General features: G+C 40.6%; 1 protein-coding gene across 2 annotated transcripts in view; it reads left to right on the top strand.

The window, feature by feature from the left end:
* MND1 (meiotic nuclear divisions 1) overlaps positions 1 to 11,382 on the top strand; it is a 41,333-nt gene extending 29,951 nt beyond the window's left edge. For both annotated transcript variants that reach the window (XM_080591931.1, XM_080591932.1), the window contains 2 exons: positions 9,482 to 9,526; positions 11,125 to 11,382. In XM_080591931.1, the coding sequence (XP_080448057.1) occupies positions 9,482 to 9,526; positions 11,125 to 11,231 (152 nt within the window). In that variant the 3' untranslated portion in view covers positions 11,232 to 11,382. The remainder of the gene's footprint in view (positions 1 to 9,481; positions 9,527 to 11,124) is intronic.
* Positions 11,383 to 18,229: the final 6,847 nt, after the last annotated feature.

Below are 18,229 nucleotides of genomic sequence, written 5' to 3'. Positions count from 1 at the left end.
TGTTTTCAGAGTAGCTCTGGATACTCTGCATTTGACCTAAAGTTTGGACTCCAGCTGAGGTTACTCTGCCGTGAAAAAAATGTCCTAGATGTACATACACAGGCATATTTATGTTTTTATACCTCAAACACATTCTAGCAAGATTATTATTCTTGCAGAGCTTGAACTTCTGCTGACTTGCTTTAAAATGGAGCTGCAGCTTAGCTGGCTAGGCCAAAATAAAACATCCAATCAACCAAGAAAAAACAACAAACCAAACCAAAAACCCCACAAAACAACAAAACAAAACAACCAAAAAAAAAAAACAAGCAAAACAAAATTTTAAATTGTTTTGTCAGTGGAGTTTTACTTAGAGACTCAGAAAAGAGGCAGTTGGAAGATCAAATCTTTAGCTAGGATGTATAACACCCTGCTTAAATAAAGTGGCTACTCTGGCAAGTTCCATGCTCCAGAAATTAAATTAGAAAGCTCACAAGGTTTATTTTTGTTCTTTCTCTTTGTTTTCTTTCTTTTTTTGTTTGTATGGGAATGGCAGAAAAAAAATGTTGTGTGAGGGGCAGACAGGTGAAATATATGGGAATGATTTTAATGTCTGAGGTAGTAAATCTTGATGGCAAAATTTGTTAAGCTGCTTAAGTATGGTAGACACTTGATAAAATTTGTGATGTAGAAAATGGCTGCTTGTCACTACATTTATGATCTTCATTGATTTAGAAATGGATTGGCAGCAATCCATTTGCCTGTGTTTTAAAACCATGAAAAGAGCTTCAAATGGAAGTAATCTATAGGTCATTCATAAGAAACCAAACAAGCTTTTGTGGAGAGATTATTTTGCTTGTCTCCCAGTGTTCGATGTTTGAGGTTAGTTTTATATGGTACCGTTTAGTCTGTTTTGATAAACTTATGATGATATTCAAAGGAATTGCAAATAAATACTTATACCTTTTCAAGGCTTCTGTTGGTGAAATGAAGTCAGGAAAGGTATTTTTGATTTTTAAATTGTTGTCTTCAGTGCAAAGTCAAATGTCCTTGCTTAAAGGAAAAAAAAAGTGTTGCGAATCCCACATGTTGGAAAATCTCTCGTGTTTTTGTACGGTACAGTATGTTTTCATTATGGAATTATCTTGATTGGGACTGCATATTAGGAGTGTATATTCCTCACATAGGTTCCTCATTCAGTGCTATTTAACTGCAGCCATTTTGCAAGGCAGATTGTGTCAGTGTAAAATTAATTATACTATTGGTGGTGTATTTGAGAGTATTTCTGTTTCTTTTTCTCTTTCTCGTTCGAGCATTTTGTGAACTAATTTCAGTGGAAAAACTAGGAAAAAAATAGGAAAAAATGGAAAAGAAACAATTTGGGAATACATAGAAGAATACAGATTTTATCTTTGCTAGTCCAAGAGACCGTTGTAGCATGGGAGAAATTTTGCTTTGCTGTTTTGCATGATGTTATAAGAAAAGAAAGGAAACAGTCTTGATGAAACTGCAGTAGTGTGAATCTCAGACTAATTTGTTATTACACTCAAGGTTTACTCACTAGTAATTCAGCATCAGAATCTGAGGTTCATTCAGAGAACTTCTAATAGGGTCTGTTGTGTCTGCTCAGTATTTATATTAATGAGCTGGATAATAGAACAGAAGATAAGCTTTTGTTACATTAGCAGATGATATGAGACCAGGACAGCGTGAACGTGACAAATTCCCAAGATAGTCAGAGAAACACTGAATAAAATTCAGTAGTGGCCAAGTGCAAGGACATGCATGCATGCATTTGAGGATATTGTGTTACACACAATCTGGAGCGATTGACTAAGGGGGGGGTGGGCTTGAAAAAGATGTCAGGATTACAGTAAATATACAGGATATATACAGATGTCAGGATACAGATTTACAGGTTGAGTGTAAGATATTCATATTGTGAAGCAAAATCACCTTACAATGATACAGAAACAGAAGTGTAGCCAGCAATAAGATATATGAAATAATCTTTCTACTCATGTTGGCATTAGTGAGACTTCAGCTGGAACACTGTGTTCAGTTTTGGATATCTTACTTTAAAATGTATGACTAACTGGAGGGAATTCAGAGTACAGCAAAAAGACTGGAGGTCTAGCAACCACATTATAGGGGAAAATATTAAAAAAAGGGGCTTGAAAGAAAAAACATATTTCTGCTTCAGAAAAGGAAATGAATAGCCCATTGCTCAGGTTCATGGGGAACTGAGCAATAAGTAAATAGCTTTAAATGGCAGGAAAAAGAAGGATGAAAAACTATTCTAATGGTAGCAATGATCAAGCACAGAAGTAGATTGCCTGAGGAGGTCGTAAAAGCTCTAACACTGGAAGACTTCAAAACAGGCTACAAACAGCTCTGAAATGGCATAGGTAAGGCTGGACATGTGTAAAGTCATGTGTGCAGAGAGTAGAGGCCCTCCTGAGACACCCTGCAGACATTTCTCTACAACTCTTGTGACACAGGAGGTGTGCAGCAGTGACAAAAAGCCAAGCGCTCTGGGATGGGCCTTTGTGTGAATTGCAGTTCTGCAGCACAGCTCAACCAGTAAGTGAAGAGAGGAAAAGGAGCCCTGAATCAGAAGGCTGGTGTGCTTGTTTCCCTTGTGTAAGAACAGTACTTCTGCTCTGTTAATTGGGTAAGAATAGATGCATTTTAGTTATGCAACTAGGATTTCAGCACAGGCTTTCAGGTAGCATACTTAAAAGGTAAGTGGGCTTTTTCTGTGGGTACGTGAATACAGTAAGCTTCAGCACAAGAACATCTATTTCGTATAGAGGAATCTTTTGGTAGCGATTCTGACAAATTCTGTTGGACGTTTTTCAAAGAGACGCTGTGTACTTACTGATGAAATTTGACAGTGTGACCTTTTCATATAGGACAGAGGGAGTTCTTGCTGATGAGGCTTGACACTTTTTTCCAACAAAGATTGCAGACCCTTTAAAAGCATATTCTCATAGATGTGGATCAGCATATTGGTAGCTTTCTGTGCACTGGTGCGTCTCACCGTGTAAATGAGTGGTGCTATCTTATGCATGTGCTCAGATATATTTTCAAGCATATATATATATATATCTGTACATACAGCTGTTGAAACAGGAATGTTAATTTAATTCATTCATGTGTTAAAATTCCTTGAATGCTTTTCCATCACAAGTGGCTTATTGTGTTGTGTTCCATGCTTTTAAAAATAATTGTAGATCCATAGGTAGGAATCATAATAATCGACAGTTGTTTTCCTGTAGTTCTGATTTTTTTTCCAGAGTCTATGTGTTAAAAAAGAGATACTCCTCAATATTATTTAGTAATATGTCAGTATAAATAGTTCTATTGAATTTGTGATGTTGTTTAAATGAGAAGTCATATCTTTTCATTGACTTGAATTCAGTTGTTATGAATTCTGAAGCCTTGTGATTTGTTGCTTAATATCATGGGGATAAGTATTATGTGGCATGCTGAAGTATGGGGGAAGAATGATGTGTTATTTTGGATTCAAAGAAGCTGACAAAATTCTGATGTGCTCTCATTCTTCTAAAGAACAGCACTTTATTCTCCTTATAGGCGGAAACTCTTCTTTGGAAAGCATGGGGGAAGGTGAAAATTGCATATAGCATTAAACAAGGATCTCTGCCTAACGCTTGGCTACAAAACTTTCTTCTAAAACCACTCTTGCTATGTTTTGAGTTACCCTATAGACAGTGTTGTGAGCTACTTCCTCTCAAGGTTGCTTAACTTCAGGCGTTTAAAGAAGCCACTTGATCACCTCATTGTGCGATCAGGGGCTCTGGTGTTGGTTTGTGGATGGATGTGTCAGTACGAGTTGCTAGGTAATTAGCTTTTGTACTCGGTAGATGACAGGTTTGTAATTCTTTACTCAGCAGTGGCAAGGCACTGGAACAGGTTGCCCATAGTCTTGGGGTTGTTTGAGGCCAGGCTGGATGGGGCTTTGGGCAGCCTGGTTTAGTGGGACGTGTCCCTGCCCATGGCAGGGGGTTGGCACTCCATCATCTTTAAGGTCCCTTCCAACCCAAGCAATTCGATGTTTCTGTGAATTTCTGTGTTCACATTCTACCCTGGGCTTTAGAGATGGGATCTTTATTTGCATGAGACATTTTCTTTTATGGGAAAGGTTTTTGCAATTGTGCATCACGGGATGTTAAAAAGATGCTTCTCCAAGGGGCAGAGAAACATAAATCTGTTCCAGTGTGATAGCAAGGTAAACAACGTTTCTGGAAAGTGAGAGTGGCCCGAGAGCATGAGAATGAATAACTGTAGACTGCGATGAATAATCAGTCATTGGAGATTTCGCGTTCATATACTTTTCTTCTGGTTGTTGCAGTTTTTCATATTTAAACTTGGTGTGAGTGGATGCAGAGTTATTACTGGAATTCAAATCCCCATAATGTAACTTGTTTGCCCTGGCCAGTTTCATGAGAGAGACTGGCAATCTTCGGGCTAATAATCCTCACTGGCCTGTGTGAACAGTTGCAGCTGTTCTCTGCATTTCATTCACAGGAATTGCAATTCACACTGAAATTACTCCCTCAGCCACATGCAAAATACAACCTCAGACTTCAGCATGTATCTGCTTAACAGTCCCACAGGTTGATGGGTGGCTGTCTCCTTGAAAGGGTGCTAGCCCTCTCTGCAGTCAGGCATCTTCCAGGTGGGAAATCCACACAGTTCCCTTGTGGCATTAGTTCTGGTAGGTCAAACTGCCACCAACTTGTGTTAGTTTTATAAATATAGATAGCTTTTGTTCTGTCGACATTGGGGTTCCTGGGTGGTCCTGGAAACTTTGTTTACGCATAAAAGCATTGCTTTCAATAATCTCTAAAGTTATCTTGAACATGTCAGAGTAGAAGCAAAGACGAAGAGAAAAGAAGGCTACATGTCTTTCTTCTTTTCCAGGTCTATAGGTGGTTGTGAGCTGGATGGGGCTGTGCTGAGAGCTTTTTCACTACAGCTGTTGGAGCTGAAATATGTTACCTTTACAGTCTGATTTTTGAATACTCTTCAGTGACTGCTTCCATAGTGTTACTTTAGTGATAGATGCAGGACTTAAAAAAGCTTTTGGGAAGAACCTGAAAGTAAGTTTGGAAATATTTATAATGTGGTTGTTATTGTAACTGTGTTTTAGCCATGGAAGTATCAGAAGTCTGACAGAAGGAGTAACCTAGTCTCCTGGAGCATATTGTGTAGACGAGGCATGTAGTGGTTTTCCCTGCCTGTGGAAATATTTGGGGTTTTTAAAAACCTCAAGTGGCCATTTCACTTTGGAACACAAGTAGGACCTTCAATTCCCACCACCATCCCCTCCAGGGAAAAAGTGGGTGAATGTGGGGGCAGGAGCAGGGACGAGAGGAAAGAGGAGGCTGTGGTTCTGCAGTATGCAGAGAGTGGCTTCCAGAGCTGAATCAAAACCAGCATGGCCTGACCACGCTGCTTCTGAGCCAGTACATGCTGCCAGCTCAGATTTGTTTAGACACATTGCTGCACTAACGTTTTGTGCCGCTGGACGTCACTCCAGGTCGGGTGCTGTCCATTTGCCTCAGGAGTCTTTTGCTGGACCTCCTGCTGCTGTTCCACGTGCCTTTTCTTCAGGGCAGTCTCCCGGTCTGCTCCTTTATCCCTGTGGTCACCATCTGGTTGTCACTTGCCTGCCTTAAAGAGTGTTTCCAGCCCTCCTTCACTTTCTCTTTAGACATTCAGGCCTTCCTTTCCCTATCTTTGCTTTCCTTTAAGGGGATTCAGAGGCTTGTCCATATGGTAAGGAAACTGCTTAGGAATATGATTCAGTTCCCAGAATCTGGGCCTCCTGAATTCCCTGCAGGTTTCTAGAGATTCATGGGGTTGAGGGAAGAAGAGAATACTAGAAGGACTAGTTAGTACTAACTCTTTGACCCATAGCCTCTCACTATTTAAGGCATATTTCCAGGTGCGTCTTGCTAACATAACAGTCTAGTGTTGCAAGCATAGAGTCATTGAATCATTTAGGCTAAAAAGCCATGCAAGCTGTGCTCCCTCTTGGTCTTGCACCGCTGTGTGTGCAGTGGTTGCTTTCGTTCAGTTCAGGAGAGAGAATGCAAGCTTCCATTTACCAGCTTAGAAAATGCTGAGAGTGCCTGAAACTGGTCAGCCCAGGACACAGGTGCGTGCCTCAGCCGAGCAAACGCCTTGAGTCCTGCAGGCAGGGAGCAGGCAAGTCGATTGATGAGTTGTCACAGGAACTGAAGTGAATACATACTTCCTCCGCTGTGTGGGAGGCCGATGGCTGTATGATCCTGTGGAGCTAGAGAACAGGCAGTCCAAAGCAGCACGGCTTTGACTTGCATCAGCACGTGAGGTAGGTGGTGGGGATGTCTGTTCTGCTCCTCCTCCGCTCCCTCACCCTTTGTGCACACACGTGTGTAGATGATGCAACCACTGAAAGTCCCAACAAGCAACTACAAGAGGTTTCCATGAAGTAGTCCAGGTGCAGATTCCTTTGTGCCTCTCAGTTCTTGTGATGGAGGTGTGGGGCCTCTGGAAGATGCTGGCGGTAACGCAGATGCAGCTGGTGTCTTTGGGTGATGCGGGTCCATGACTGCCAGTAGCTGTTCCTCCTTTCTCTTTCAGGCAGACGAGGTTCTGCACTGGAATCATAGGCAAGAATTGAACCACGTCCCAAGGCATTTTAGTCTTGACTTCACATAGCTAAATGCTCACCCAGCCCATAGCTATGGTGAATGATACGGCGGTTTTTGGAGATGGATGAGGTGTGTTTTCCCCCACCCTAGATTAAAAAAAGAAATGTAAAGGGAAAGTAAGCGAAGGAATTAGTGGTTAAGCAGAGTGCAGTGCCATCCTGCAGCAGTGGCAGCACCAGTCTCGCTTGAGGACAAGAGGCGGTGCAAGCTGTCTTGTTTGCATCAGCTTGGTCAGGCTGGACAAGAGGAACACGTGGCTGCATTGTAACTTGCCAAAATAGCTGGCATTGCTGCTGATACAATATGGCTGTTGGCTTAAGCAACTTTAGGCATGGCAGAATAAACCCACATCTGCCTCTGTGTGATGCTCTTGCATGCCAGCCAGTGTAAATGGGAAATCACAAGCAACAAGAATTGTCCCAACCTCTAGTGGATGCATTTTCTGGAAATGTCTTGTGCCTGAGGAAACAAGTGGCTCTTGTTTCCCCAGCTCTGAGCTCGCTGTCAGTAGAGTAATGTGGGGGATGTGTGTTCCCAGCTTCCAGAGGACTGGGGCAGCCTTTTCTTTGATATTCAGCCAGATTGTTTGAATGTCACCTTCCTCATCCTGAAGTTCTGCCTCCACTTGTCATCTTTCCACACTTGCAGCATGACACTTTGCTGTCAGTCTGTGATCAGTCCCAGGTGGTGCATGGCAAGAATGACGTGGTTAAAATCTTTCACCATTTTGTTTGTATACTTTCACTCTCTGCTTGCTTTTGTTGTTGCTTTTGTTATTTCCTGCTATTTTAGTCATTGAAGGTGCTGCCCGCTGTGGGCTTCCCCGCATAGCTTCTTGCCCTTGCTACCATGATGTTATTTCTTGCCACAGCTCTGTTACAGGCAGCCACCACCATTCTAGCCACACTGTTGCCCCACCTGCACCTGTAGGTCACCTCAGCCTGTTTTGTCAGAGGTAAAAGTCACATTTTAAACACAATTGCGTCTGTGTATTTTAACATGCATAAGCAGTGTTTGAAGGATGATGAAGCACCATGCTGCTGCTATTTTTCAAATCCTCTGTACCAATACAGCCACTGTGCTTTATGCACAGGGCCGTGTGCTGAAAGCTGCAGGAGCTTAGAGCTGCTGTGTGATGCAGAAGCAGAGGAATCGGCTGCTTAGCTGCTTCCAGCAAAGCAGAGCTTTCTGCAGAGCCCTAGCAGGCGCCATGGAGGCGGTCGCCGCATCCCGACCTTGGGTATTGTTACCTTGCAGCTCTGGATCCAGGGAGTTTGATACCATCCTAGTTTTTGCCACTCAAACTTTGACTTGGAGTCAAATGCAACTTTACGGTTGTACTCTAGCATTAAAAAAAAAAAAAAAAAAAAAAAATGCTGAGTTAAGTATCATTGCTAACACATTTAAAGTCTTGACCAGCAAAAGCCCTTACTCTGCAAACTTGCTCTGTATAGCATCAGGTAAAGTACAGTTCAAAATGTCCTTGGCTGCCAGTGTGATGTCAGTGCTGCCATTCGTGGAACTGAAAAAGTGGAGGTGGCAACAAGAAGTCAGCAAAGAAAACAAGGAGTATATCTGTTCAGCAAGGAATAACTTGAATTTCTGATGTATGCAAATGATCCAAAATGCCATCTTCCCACCCACTCCCTTTTCTGCCCGTCTTTCTTACTTTTTCTTTATGGTATGTCCAAGCTTTCTAATTGTATACCATCTTCAGAAGCTGCAGTTATTGAAACTGTGTTTTACTGTCATTTAAACATTTTCCACATCGCTTACTGAGGTATACCGAAGGGTAGAATAATGAGTGCTTACTTTCTTGCGTGCTAACAGATGATTTTTCAAGGTAATTTAACTTTGCCTGAAGTATAATCTTTATAACAATGGATACCTGATCATATATTCACTTCTCAGTACCCCTGGAGACAAATTTCATGCTGACCATTCAAATGAATATTATCATGCAAGTACTAACAAGACTGACTGGGAATAACTGAGTTATGTGTAGGCGTAATGATTCTGATAAATTCCCACGTTACAAACCAACCTGTTGATTTGATTCAGTACTTTTTTTACTGGGAGCAAGGTGATCTAAGAGGATTTTCTTCTTAATACAGTTTTGCCTCATGGAAGCTATATAAAAGCCATTTGTAGTAATGGCAATTTACTATTAGGTATTTAAATCTGGAGTTGTGGTAAGTGAGGGAAGCCGAGTCTAATAACCAGGAGCATTATTTTGCCTTCCTTTCATCGAGGGGGTTCTCAAAGCTCAGGGGACTTTCCAGAGCTACGTGATATGTTTGCAGATTCCTGTGATAGACCGTTACTCTTGTCAGTTTCCTTATCTGTATAGAGTAGTACATACCTATGTGACAGATAGTTTACATGCAGAGAGGATTATAAAATATTTTCAGTCTCATTTACCTCTAGTACCTTCAGGCCATGTATCTAGTTCCAATCTGGATACAGACAATTAAGTCCCCAGGCAAACCAAACTAGGATTATTTTATTTTAAAATTCACTTCGAAAACTCACAATTGTTCATATAGTGTCTTTTACGCTCCTTTGCTCCTGATTCTCTTTAATTTAGCTTCATGCTTGATGGAACATTAAAACTGTAAAACAGAAAAAGGCTTTGGAAGCAATAGAATAACTTCTTTATAATCTGTGGTTCCCTAGAAATGGCATCAATAAAAATGTAATCTCCTTATCTTGAAACTATTGTATGATTTCACTCTGATTTACGCTTTTTTTTTCTTTTTTGTTTTCATCTGTTTCAGGCCAAACAAACAAAGTAGCCAAGGAGGCAGCCAACAGATGGACTGGTGTGTATGCATTTATCTCGCCTAGCACAGCTTCACGCTAGAGCAATTTGAGTAAAAGACCTACGTGATGATAAGAATTTTAAATTTTATTAGGACATGATGCAGGATAGCTCTCACTTTTAAAAAGCATACGGAAATATATTTTTTGTATAAATCATGGTTCAAAAAAGAATAAATTTCCTCAGTTTAATTACTGGATGTACTTAATGTCACTTAATAGATCTGTTCTTCTGGTGCTGTCTTGCACACCATGTTAAAACCCACAGCTCATTTTTTTGGTTGAGTTGAAATCTCTTAAGATGAGGAAAACTTTAATAGAAAGAGACCAGAAACGGCAGTGTTTAGTTTGGCACTGTAATAATTCCAGGTATCCAAAAAGTTTAATTCTTCTTCTCTGAATTTTCATCTGTTTATGAAGAGTAGAATGCTTTGTGGAACCTTATTGCTGCTACCATATGATGGATGCTAATATAAGGCAGGGATTTCTTAACCTAATTCATCAGCTTTGATGTGCAGGAGAAATGCTGCAGTTTTATAGAAATTTACTGCGGTAACATTTGTATGGAAGTTTAACTCAATTTTCTGCTGTTGCTTAGCTTAGCTATGTTGCTTCATATTTCCATTTTGCAGAGCAAGCAATATGTACGTCCATACTTTTTTCTTTAATTATTTGGAATACAGTTTGTAATTTTTTGTTTAGAGTTCATCTATTACTGCTGGACTGCTCGCTATTATCTGTTATGCCAAGTGCAGCAGTCTATAGTAGTTATAGTCTTTTGGCTATTACTACTTTCTATCTTCATTTTCATTGGGTTGTTTACTGCTTATGAAGAAACAAAGTTACGTATTTTGAAAATAACTTGGGGGGGTACAGTTGTCAGGGCTTTCTATTGTTGATGACAGACTGTTGTTATCAAGATGTTTAGAGAAGTGAGGGAACTATGCCTCAGCCTGCAGAAGGTACTTTGCTGTTTAATTGCAGAATTAGGTTAGAGGTTGTAGTGTGTATATGTGTATATATATATATATAGCATATATATAGTTAAAAGACCATTTTAAAACCAAATGTCTGATGCTTAAAAGAAAAAGAACAAAGAACATTTTCATGTTGTGCAAACGTAGAGAATACTTAAATGAATACTACATTTTATGCTTGGTAGCAAATAGTGAGTTTCAAGCACATGAAGGACTAGGAAGGACCTTATGGTTAACTTGAATCTGATTTTTGCAGTTGTGGACAATCACACATCAGGTGATTAGTTGAAGAGGGACCTATAGAATACTTATATTCACACTTCTCTCATCACTGTATGGCAAACTTATACTATAACTGTAGCTTTCAATCCTTTTATAGGAGAAGCACAAGAAAAGACCAAGGTAACCTCCAGAAGAGATGACATGTTTTACTTAATATTTAGTAAAAATGTCATTAACGAAAGGCTCCCATTTTCTGTTCCAAATCTACTTAATAGTGATGTTCTCGACCATGTACCTTTTTCTTCTATGTAGAGCTGGTGCATATGGATTTGGTGTATGAAAAACCACAAGTCATGCTTTCTTAAACATTCAAAACCGTATGTTTTCCATCCTGTTTACAGATAACATCTTTGCAATAAAGTCCTGGGCCAAGCGTAAATTTGGATTTGAAGAGAGCAGAATTGATAAAAGTTTTGGAATTCCAGAAGATTTTGATTACATCGATTAGTTGTTCGGCAGTCGATGGCTGACACAATTGTACATAGTTTGTTAAATATTGCTCAGCTGATGTTTAAATGTGTGCTTGAATCCTCACCAAAATGACTGATTGCCCTTTAATTTGCAGCTTTTGTTAACGTTAATAAAATTCTAAAAATGTTTGTTGCATTTCATTTTTCTGCTCCTGTTCTCTGGACAATAAATCACTTGGTTACTCATGTGAAACAGACTAAGAATAGAGGGAGGTTATTGAGGATAATTATCACGAAGTCCTGAGACTGTTTTTTTTGCTTAACTGAGAGCTGTAAGTACTAAGAGCTAGAAGACTGAGAGATTTATGTTTAAACAGGATGAAATGGAATGGAAAATACTGGGGCCATGTGGAATAGAGTAATTTTTTCCTCATCTGGAAAATGAAATACAAGAGGCATAACCCATCAATGACAAGCACTGAGACAGTAGCAATGTGAATTGAAAGGATGAGGTTTGATTTCAAGTTGTTCTTTATTGTGTTGCTAAAGCTGTTTGGGAATTTAACGACAAACTTTTGTTTGTTGTTGGAAAAGACTAGTTCATCAGAGTTAAGTCTTCTCCTGTAAATGTACCGGACTAGACAACAGTCATGCTGAGAAAGCTTCTCTGGTCAAGATCTTTACTGAGTAGAAGAGGAAGGTAAGAGAATCTGTGCATCCATTCATACCACAGTGCAACAAGATTTTGGATGTTAAACTGGGATGTAAGAGACCAATTCAATTTGCTGTTCAAAACTGAGCACAGTAGGGCTATTTGTGTTTACAGTCTTTTTTCAATTTTAAATTAAAAAAGCAGCCCACCAAAATAATATCAAGTTTCAGTTTGTCTCGTTTTTGTTTGGTGAACTTTGACAAGTACTTCAGTTCATATTTGCTTCCGGTTTCTAGCTCTCATCATTGCATGGCTACAAAAAGAAGGTTTGAGAGTACAGACTGGGCTTGCACCTCCTGAAGCTATGGATTGTGAGATCACATTTCTGCTGTGCAACTCTGAAGGATATAAGCTACACCTTTCAGAAGGCAGGTATGCCTGCTGCAAGGTAGATGCATGTATCACTAGATAGCGTCTGCCTTTTATGTAACCACTGATGAGAGTATTGCTGAGAAGGTGACATTTAGCGAGAGCTATGCTCAGAAGCTTGTCTCCTGTCATTTTTCGAGTTAAGAAGCTTCCATTTCAGTGTATGTTTAAATCTAAGGATTTCAGGTGTGCCCCTGGCTATTGTCATCTCATTTCTATAAAGTTATTGGGAAGATACCGAGTGGAAAACTTTTCTCATATAGAGGTAGCGTGGTAAGGTATCTCTTGCCTAAGGAAAATGTGTGTGATGCCTGGCACGTAGTAAAATGTCACTGTGCTTACAACACTGTTGCAACGGAGACATTTCCTTCTCTGCATTTGGAAGGATTTTATTACTAATATATCAGTGTGCGCACCTGCCTTTGAGAGCACAGATCTGCCACACACAAGGTGGTGATGACCCAAAAAGCTTACTTGTGTTAAGGAATGCTGAGCACATGAACTCTTTGATGGTGCTGACCTTATAGAATTACTCCTACGTGGATGAGCTTCTGTTCACCAAGGAGTCTCAAGTAACTTATGGTCTGGAGCTGCTGGTGCACAAAGACTTCCTATGGTACCTGGAACAGCTGGCTTGCATTGCAGGAAAAAGGGTTTCTTAAAGAGTTTTACTGTTTTGGCTGCTTTCCAAATTCAAGAAGGAAATGAAGATGACCAGCTATGTAAGTTTAGCTGCAATATTGTGGCTTCCTGTCTGTAGGGTGAAAGCACTGTGGACTGCAATAAAGCTACTGAATATAATAACAAATATAATGGATAACAAATAAATGTGATTGAGGTAGACTTGCTTAGAGATGCTGCAGACAGCCAGCATGAACAATACTTCTAAAACATCAAATGCAGCTCTCATGCTTTGGACGCAAAACTTTAGTAGAAGCACAAGGAATTTTTAGAAATATGTTTTTGTAGAGTTTTTGTTTTGCAGGTACAGAACCTAATGCAGAAGTGCAGTCATTCTCCTGTCTTCTACTTCTGGTGCTGGTTAGTAAGCATGTAGGTAAGAATGTATCTCTTCCTGTAAGAATACCATTTTGGAACAACCAAGACAAATTTCTCGGCAAAAAAGAGGCAGTGAAGAAGAGTTACGTTATCAGAAACTGATGCTTATTCCCCTAGCGTAAATGACTTACTTTATGTTACCTTTCTCACGATTCTACATTTTTCATGCAGGTGACTCTCAGTGGGAAAAGCAAATGGAGTTCCTTTCTGAGACAAATAGATAATTTTTATGACTTGAATATTCCAAGACACGTTGCTGCATCACTTTTAGAAGCTTTTCTTCATAAAATGATATGCTACAGGCTTCTGAATCCCACAATATGGAGCCATGTGTGATTACATTATGTGGAGTTATGTGAGTTCACTTGGATTTTTTAGAGAAACAGAATTGTTTTCTGATGAGTTAAAAGTTACCAACAATTAAAATGATTATTCTTCTGAGATGCTTTTTGCTATTAGCCTATTATAAAAAAATGTAAACAATCAATCTAATCTTGTGCCCTGGTTTGTTTCTTCGGAGTTTTCATTGCATAGAATCTGGGATATTTCTAAAGAGTCTAAAATGAAAGTGGTGGTTTTAAAATGCTCAATTCTGCTGTCACTCTTGTGGTTATGTCACTGCTATATTATTTATGTCTTCCTCTTTTTTTTTCCTGCCTTGTAGGTTTTCTGCCCATGTAAGGTAGATATTTTCAACTGTTACAGCTAAGTCAGAAGGTCAGGCCCTTACTAAAATTCAGGCTTATAACTGAAACAGCTACTAATGCGCAAAGTGTGCAAATCAAAGGCAGTCGTTTCTAGCAGTCCACAGCTCTTACAGGAGGACTATCAGGTTCAGCTTTTTCAAAGTATTATCACGATAAATTTATTGATACAGTAATAGCCTGAAGTGAAGGGTAAACCTACTGTTTGGGATTGGTGCTGATTAGCCACAGTGAGGCAAACCTAGACCCAGGATAAAATATTTGTTTGCACCCACTCTACCTGCAAATCTCACCTGTATAAAGAAAGCTTGCTGATACCTGCCCTGAAAAAAAAACTGTTCTTCAGCTTTCTTTTAACTAGCCATGTGCATGCTCTGTACACCACCACGCATGAACCCTAGAGCTCCTCTTGTGGAGCTTGCACAGTGTGAAAATGTCAGCAGCCAAAAGGGTCTGGGCTCTGACGTAATTCAGCTGCTAAATCTTTCATTAATGCGCCCTCTGAAATGTCATTACTTTTGCTTTCTTAAGCTTGGAGTGCAGTAACCTATGTGTTTTAGACGGGAAAGTCCAGGCTGTGAGGCAAACGGCATGGTGATGCTGTGACTAAGCAGCAAAGCTGGAAGTGAAACTTTCCCAAAGAGCAATGGGAAAAGAAACCCGACCTGTTGTGGTGACTGAGGTGCTGGATGCAAGAGCTCCTTCAAGCAGAGCCCTCCTGTCACCCGAAATGTTCCCAGCAGCTGGATGATCTGGCTGGTACTTGTCTTTACCTTGTTTCTTGCAGAGGTGAGGTCTGTATGATTACATCTGCTGTCATTTCTCTTTCTTTTCCCTACAGCGTTCTTAAACTTTGCACTGGATTTCGGCCAAATACAGTTGGAGGGGCTGCAGTGCGAGCTTGCAGTTTATCTGTTCTGCTTGGCCGGCCCCCTGATAAATAGAGGCTTTCCCTTTCCCACCCGCTAGTTCAGGGACTTGTGAAGGGACAGAGCATGTCAGAGGTGGAAGGAAGAAAGAGAAATGTCGGTGATAGCTGTAAAAGACCTAGAAGCTTTTGGTGCCTGGTGCTGACTGAGTTCATGGTGAGGGTCTAGCAGTGCTGCCAGGGATGAGGTTGGACATGGTATGTACATCGTTTTGGGGGAAGGAACGGGGATCTAGGAAACCGGTCTCTTGGCAGCCAGACTTCATTACTTCTGCTGCTCATGGAGCTGTGGTTATTGGGCTGGGCTTCCGTGGTGCTGTAAGTTTGCAGGAGGTTTTACTGAGATAGCAATGGATGACTTGCCTGCTCTAGGAAATCGGTATGCCCCAGAAGTATGCATGTCTGGTGGCCTGAAGAGCCGGGTCCTAGGTTAGCACTCAGTGTCGTGCAGGTGGCTGGGTTCTTCAGTTTGCAGTTAGCTGCTGATGAGATACAACATTTGTGTAAGCATTCATCTGCTCCAGGGATTTACCTTTGCAGCAGCAGCAGCCTTACTCTTCAGCGTCCTTTTTCCATGTTCCTTTTGCTTTTACTCTTCCATTCCTCCACTATCATTTCCCTTTCAAATGTGCTTACAGAAACGACGTAGGCTGGACGAGCAAGGCGCTGCAGTCTGTACAGATGGCTGTCGTACTCCTCTTGCTAACATTCATGTCAGCACACACACCTTCCCCCTGCACAGCCACACAGGAAAGCAGACAGGTGCAAGTTAGACTTGCCTCTTTAAGCTGTATTTGCAGAAAGCTGTGTCTCAAGAAGAGTAGAGGGCAGAAACATCTGTGAACACCACCACAACTACTTCTGAACCTTTCAGGATCACTTCAGAAGCATTACAGTGCCTCACAAATACCAAAACAATCTTCACCCTGTGGATAGTTCAGCTATCAGTCATTACTTCTTCGCCCAACCTAGTCAAAAACATTTTCCTTTTGGAAAAAAATCATTCCTGGTCAAATGTTTATAACGAACAGCTTTCAACCCAAACCTGCTGGGCAATTTCCTGTCTCCATTTTTTTTGCTGAAAACCCAAGTCATTCTGAGAAAAGAAGAACCTTTCCACATGAGAGACTTCATTTAAAGAAAAATCTAGCCTTTAGTTTCTAAAAATCTTAGTGGCATATTAGCAACCAGCTCTAAAGCAAATCCTCCAGTCTGAGGAGCACCTTTGTCAGGTCAGGCGGTGAAACTGGACTGTGCTGGTGATGAAGTGCAAAAGGGATGCTGTTAAAAATGGTAGCCCCTAAAGAAAGCCAATAGAGGAAGGAGGTGTTTTAGAAGTGAAAATGGCCTGAGTTACCGCCTGCATGCTTTATCAGGATCCTGCAGGGATTCGCCTGCAACTGGGCTGCTTTGTCCCTCACAGCTGCCTTTAGGCTGAACGTCTGCAGGGCTCTGAAGACAAAATTTTTATGCTGAGGTGCAGAAAGTGTTATTTCTTTTCTAGAGCCTACAGTGGGGAAAAATTTTTTTCTCCTTCTGTCCATTTAAGAAAAAAAAAGGGGGGGGGGGGGGGGAACAGGAAAGAAGGCAATTGCATCATGTTTTCTCAGATTACCATTACTAGCCATGCAAAATAATGCCTCTGGCTGATTCTAGCAATCTGGAGGATTTTTGAAGGAAGATAAAAGTCAGATTTCCATATCTTGTTTTCAATTTTACAGAAAATTTAGTTGGCTATTGAGTCAGATTTTATTTTTATTTTTTTTTTTACCTGCTGTACTTGATAAAACCATAATCCCAGTGGCAAAAATGCTTTTTTTTTTTTTTTTTTGCACGGACATCAATTAATCATCATAATAAACTATATTCCTCTGTAGGCTTTTTTTCATCCTAAAATATGTTCTAGGGAATATACATTTCAATGTTCTTAAAAAGCCAGTCAATTCTTGAGGTTAGTAAATAAAATAACAAAAGTCAAGGATCTGTAGCAGACCTGTTTGTTATTCCATCGTCATTAATATTGTATCTGTGTGAGAAGGATACATAAGAAACAATACAGAAAAAAAGTGATACCAGGAACTACAAATCAACAATTTAATCTGGTGAAAGGCAAGTCCCTTCAATTAAAGGTGTTATAGCAATACTGGTTTACTGTTCTGTCCTTACATTGGAAGAGGTAAAAATGAAAAGAGTTAAGCAATTCAAAATCAAAGTTTCAAATCAAAATGTTCTATTAAAATTTGGTATTACAGCTTTGAGGCTGTCTATTTTTATTTATTTTTAAGGGAAAGTGTAAGAGCCCTCTCCTTATCATTGAATGCCTAAATGATAAGAAGATTGTCTAAACTTAGGAAAAAACATGCATAGGCCATATGTCCTCATTCTTCTGAGAAAGCATGATATAAAACGGAATCTGAAATAAAGATTCACATACAGGTCTGAAATACGGGTTGTCCACATATCCAGCCTCTCATCCCACAGCCTTCAAAGCTCTAGGAGAAGCAATAAAAATAGAAAGCAAAGACAAAACAGAGCTGAAGACTAAAATGAGGGGGCGAAAAAAGCTCTGCTGACTTCTACCCGAAGTCAGCATTTTAACGTTATGTGTAGGAGAGAGACCCTAGAAATGCCTTTTCTTATCTCTAACTGGTGCTCGAATCCCAGATCAGTGTAAAACAGACTTTTTACTCACAGAGGATATGAGCGTTATCACTCGCAGCCTCACATGGCTACTCCCAGGACAGGAAACCTGGGGACGATGTATATAAGTTGCTTTTATTTGCTTGCATTTCTGTGTAACAGGAGTGAAAACTTTAGGTGCCAGTGGCTTCACGCTTGCGATGACCATCGCTGTGGGCCTGCGTGCAGCAGGCCTCATGGTTGTCCTTGGGACAGCCTGTACCTCTCGGCCTCCCTCATCCCTGTGGCAGAGAGAGGAAGTGAAACAGGAAAATGTGACCGTAAAAGTATATCGTTAGCTAGCTTCAGCCTGCCAAGCGTGCCCTTTTGTTCAGCCACAGTGAATTTTCAGTCATAGTAAAAGAGAATGAGAGAAAATGGCAGGCTAATTGAGCTGTGGCAGAGCGGTGCTCGGCTTGCTCACAGGCCTGGTGTGCAGCCAGGCCGCCTGGCAGCAGCTGTGGCCTGGGAGAAACCTCCTTTTGAGTTGTCCACCCGTAGTTTTGGAGGGCATGCAGACACAGCAATAGGTTGCTGCTACAGGTCCATTTGGTGTTGCTGCTCCATGCCACTTTGAAATGGACT

Source organism: Anser brachyrhynchus (assembly GCF_964034855.1).
Source record: "Anser brachyrhynchus genome assembly, chromosome: 4".
Lineage (NCBI taxonomy): Eukaryota > Metazoa > Chordata > Aves > Anseriformes > Anatidae > Anser > Anser brachyrhynchus.
This window is presented reverse-complemented; position numbering and strand designations above follow the sequence as displayed.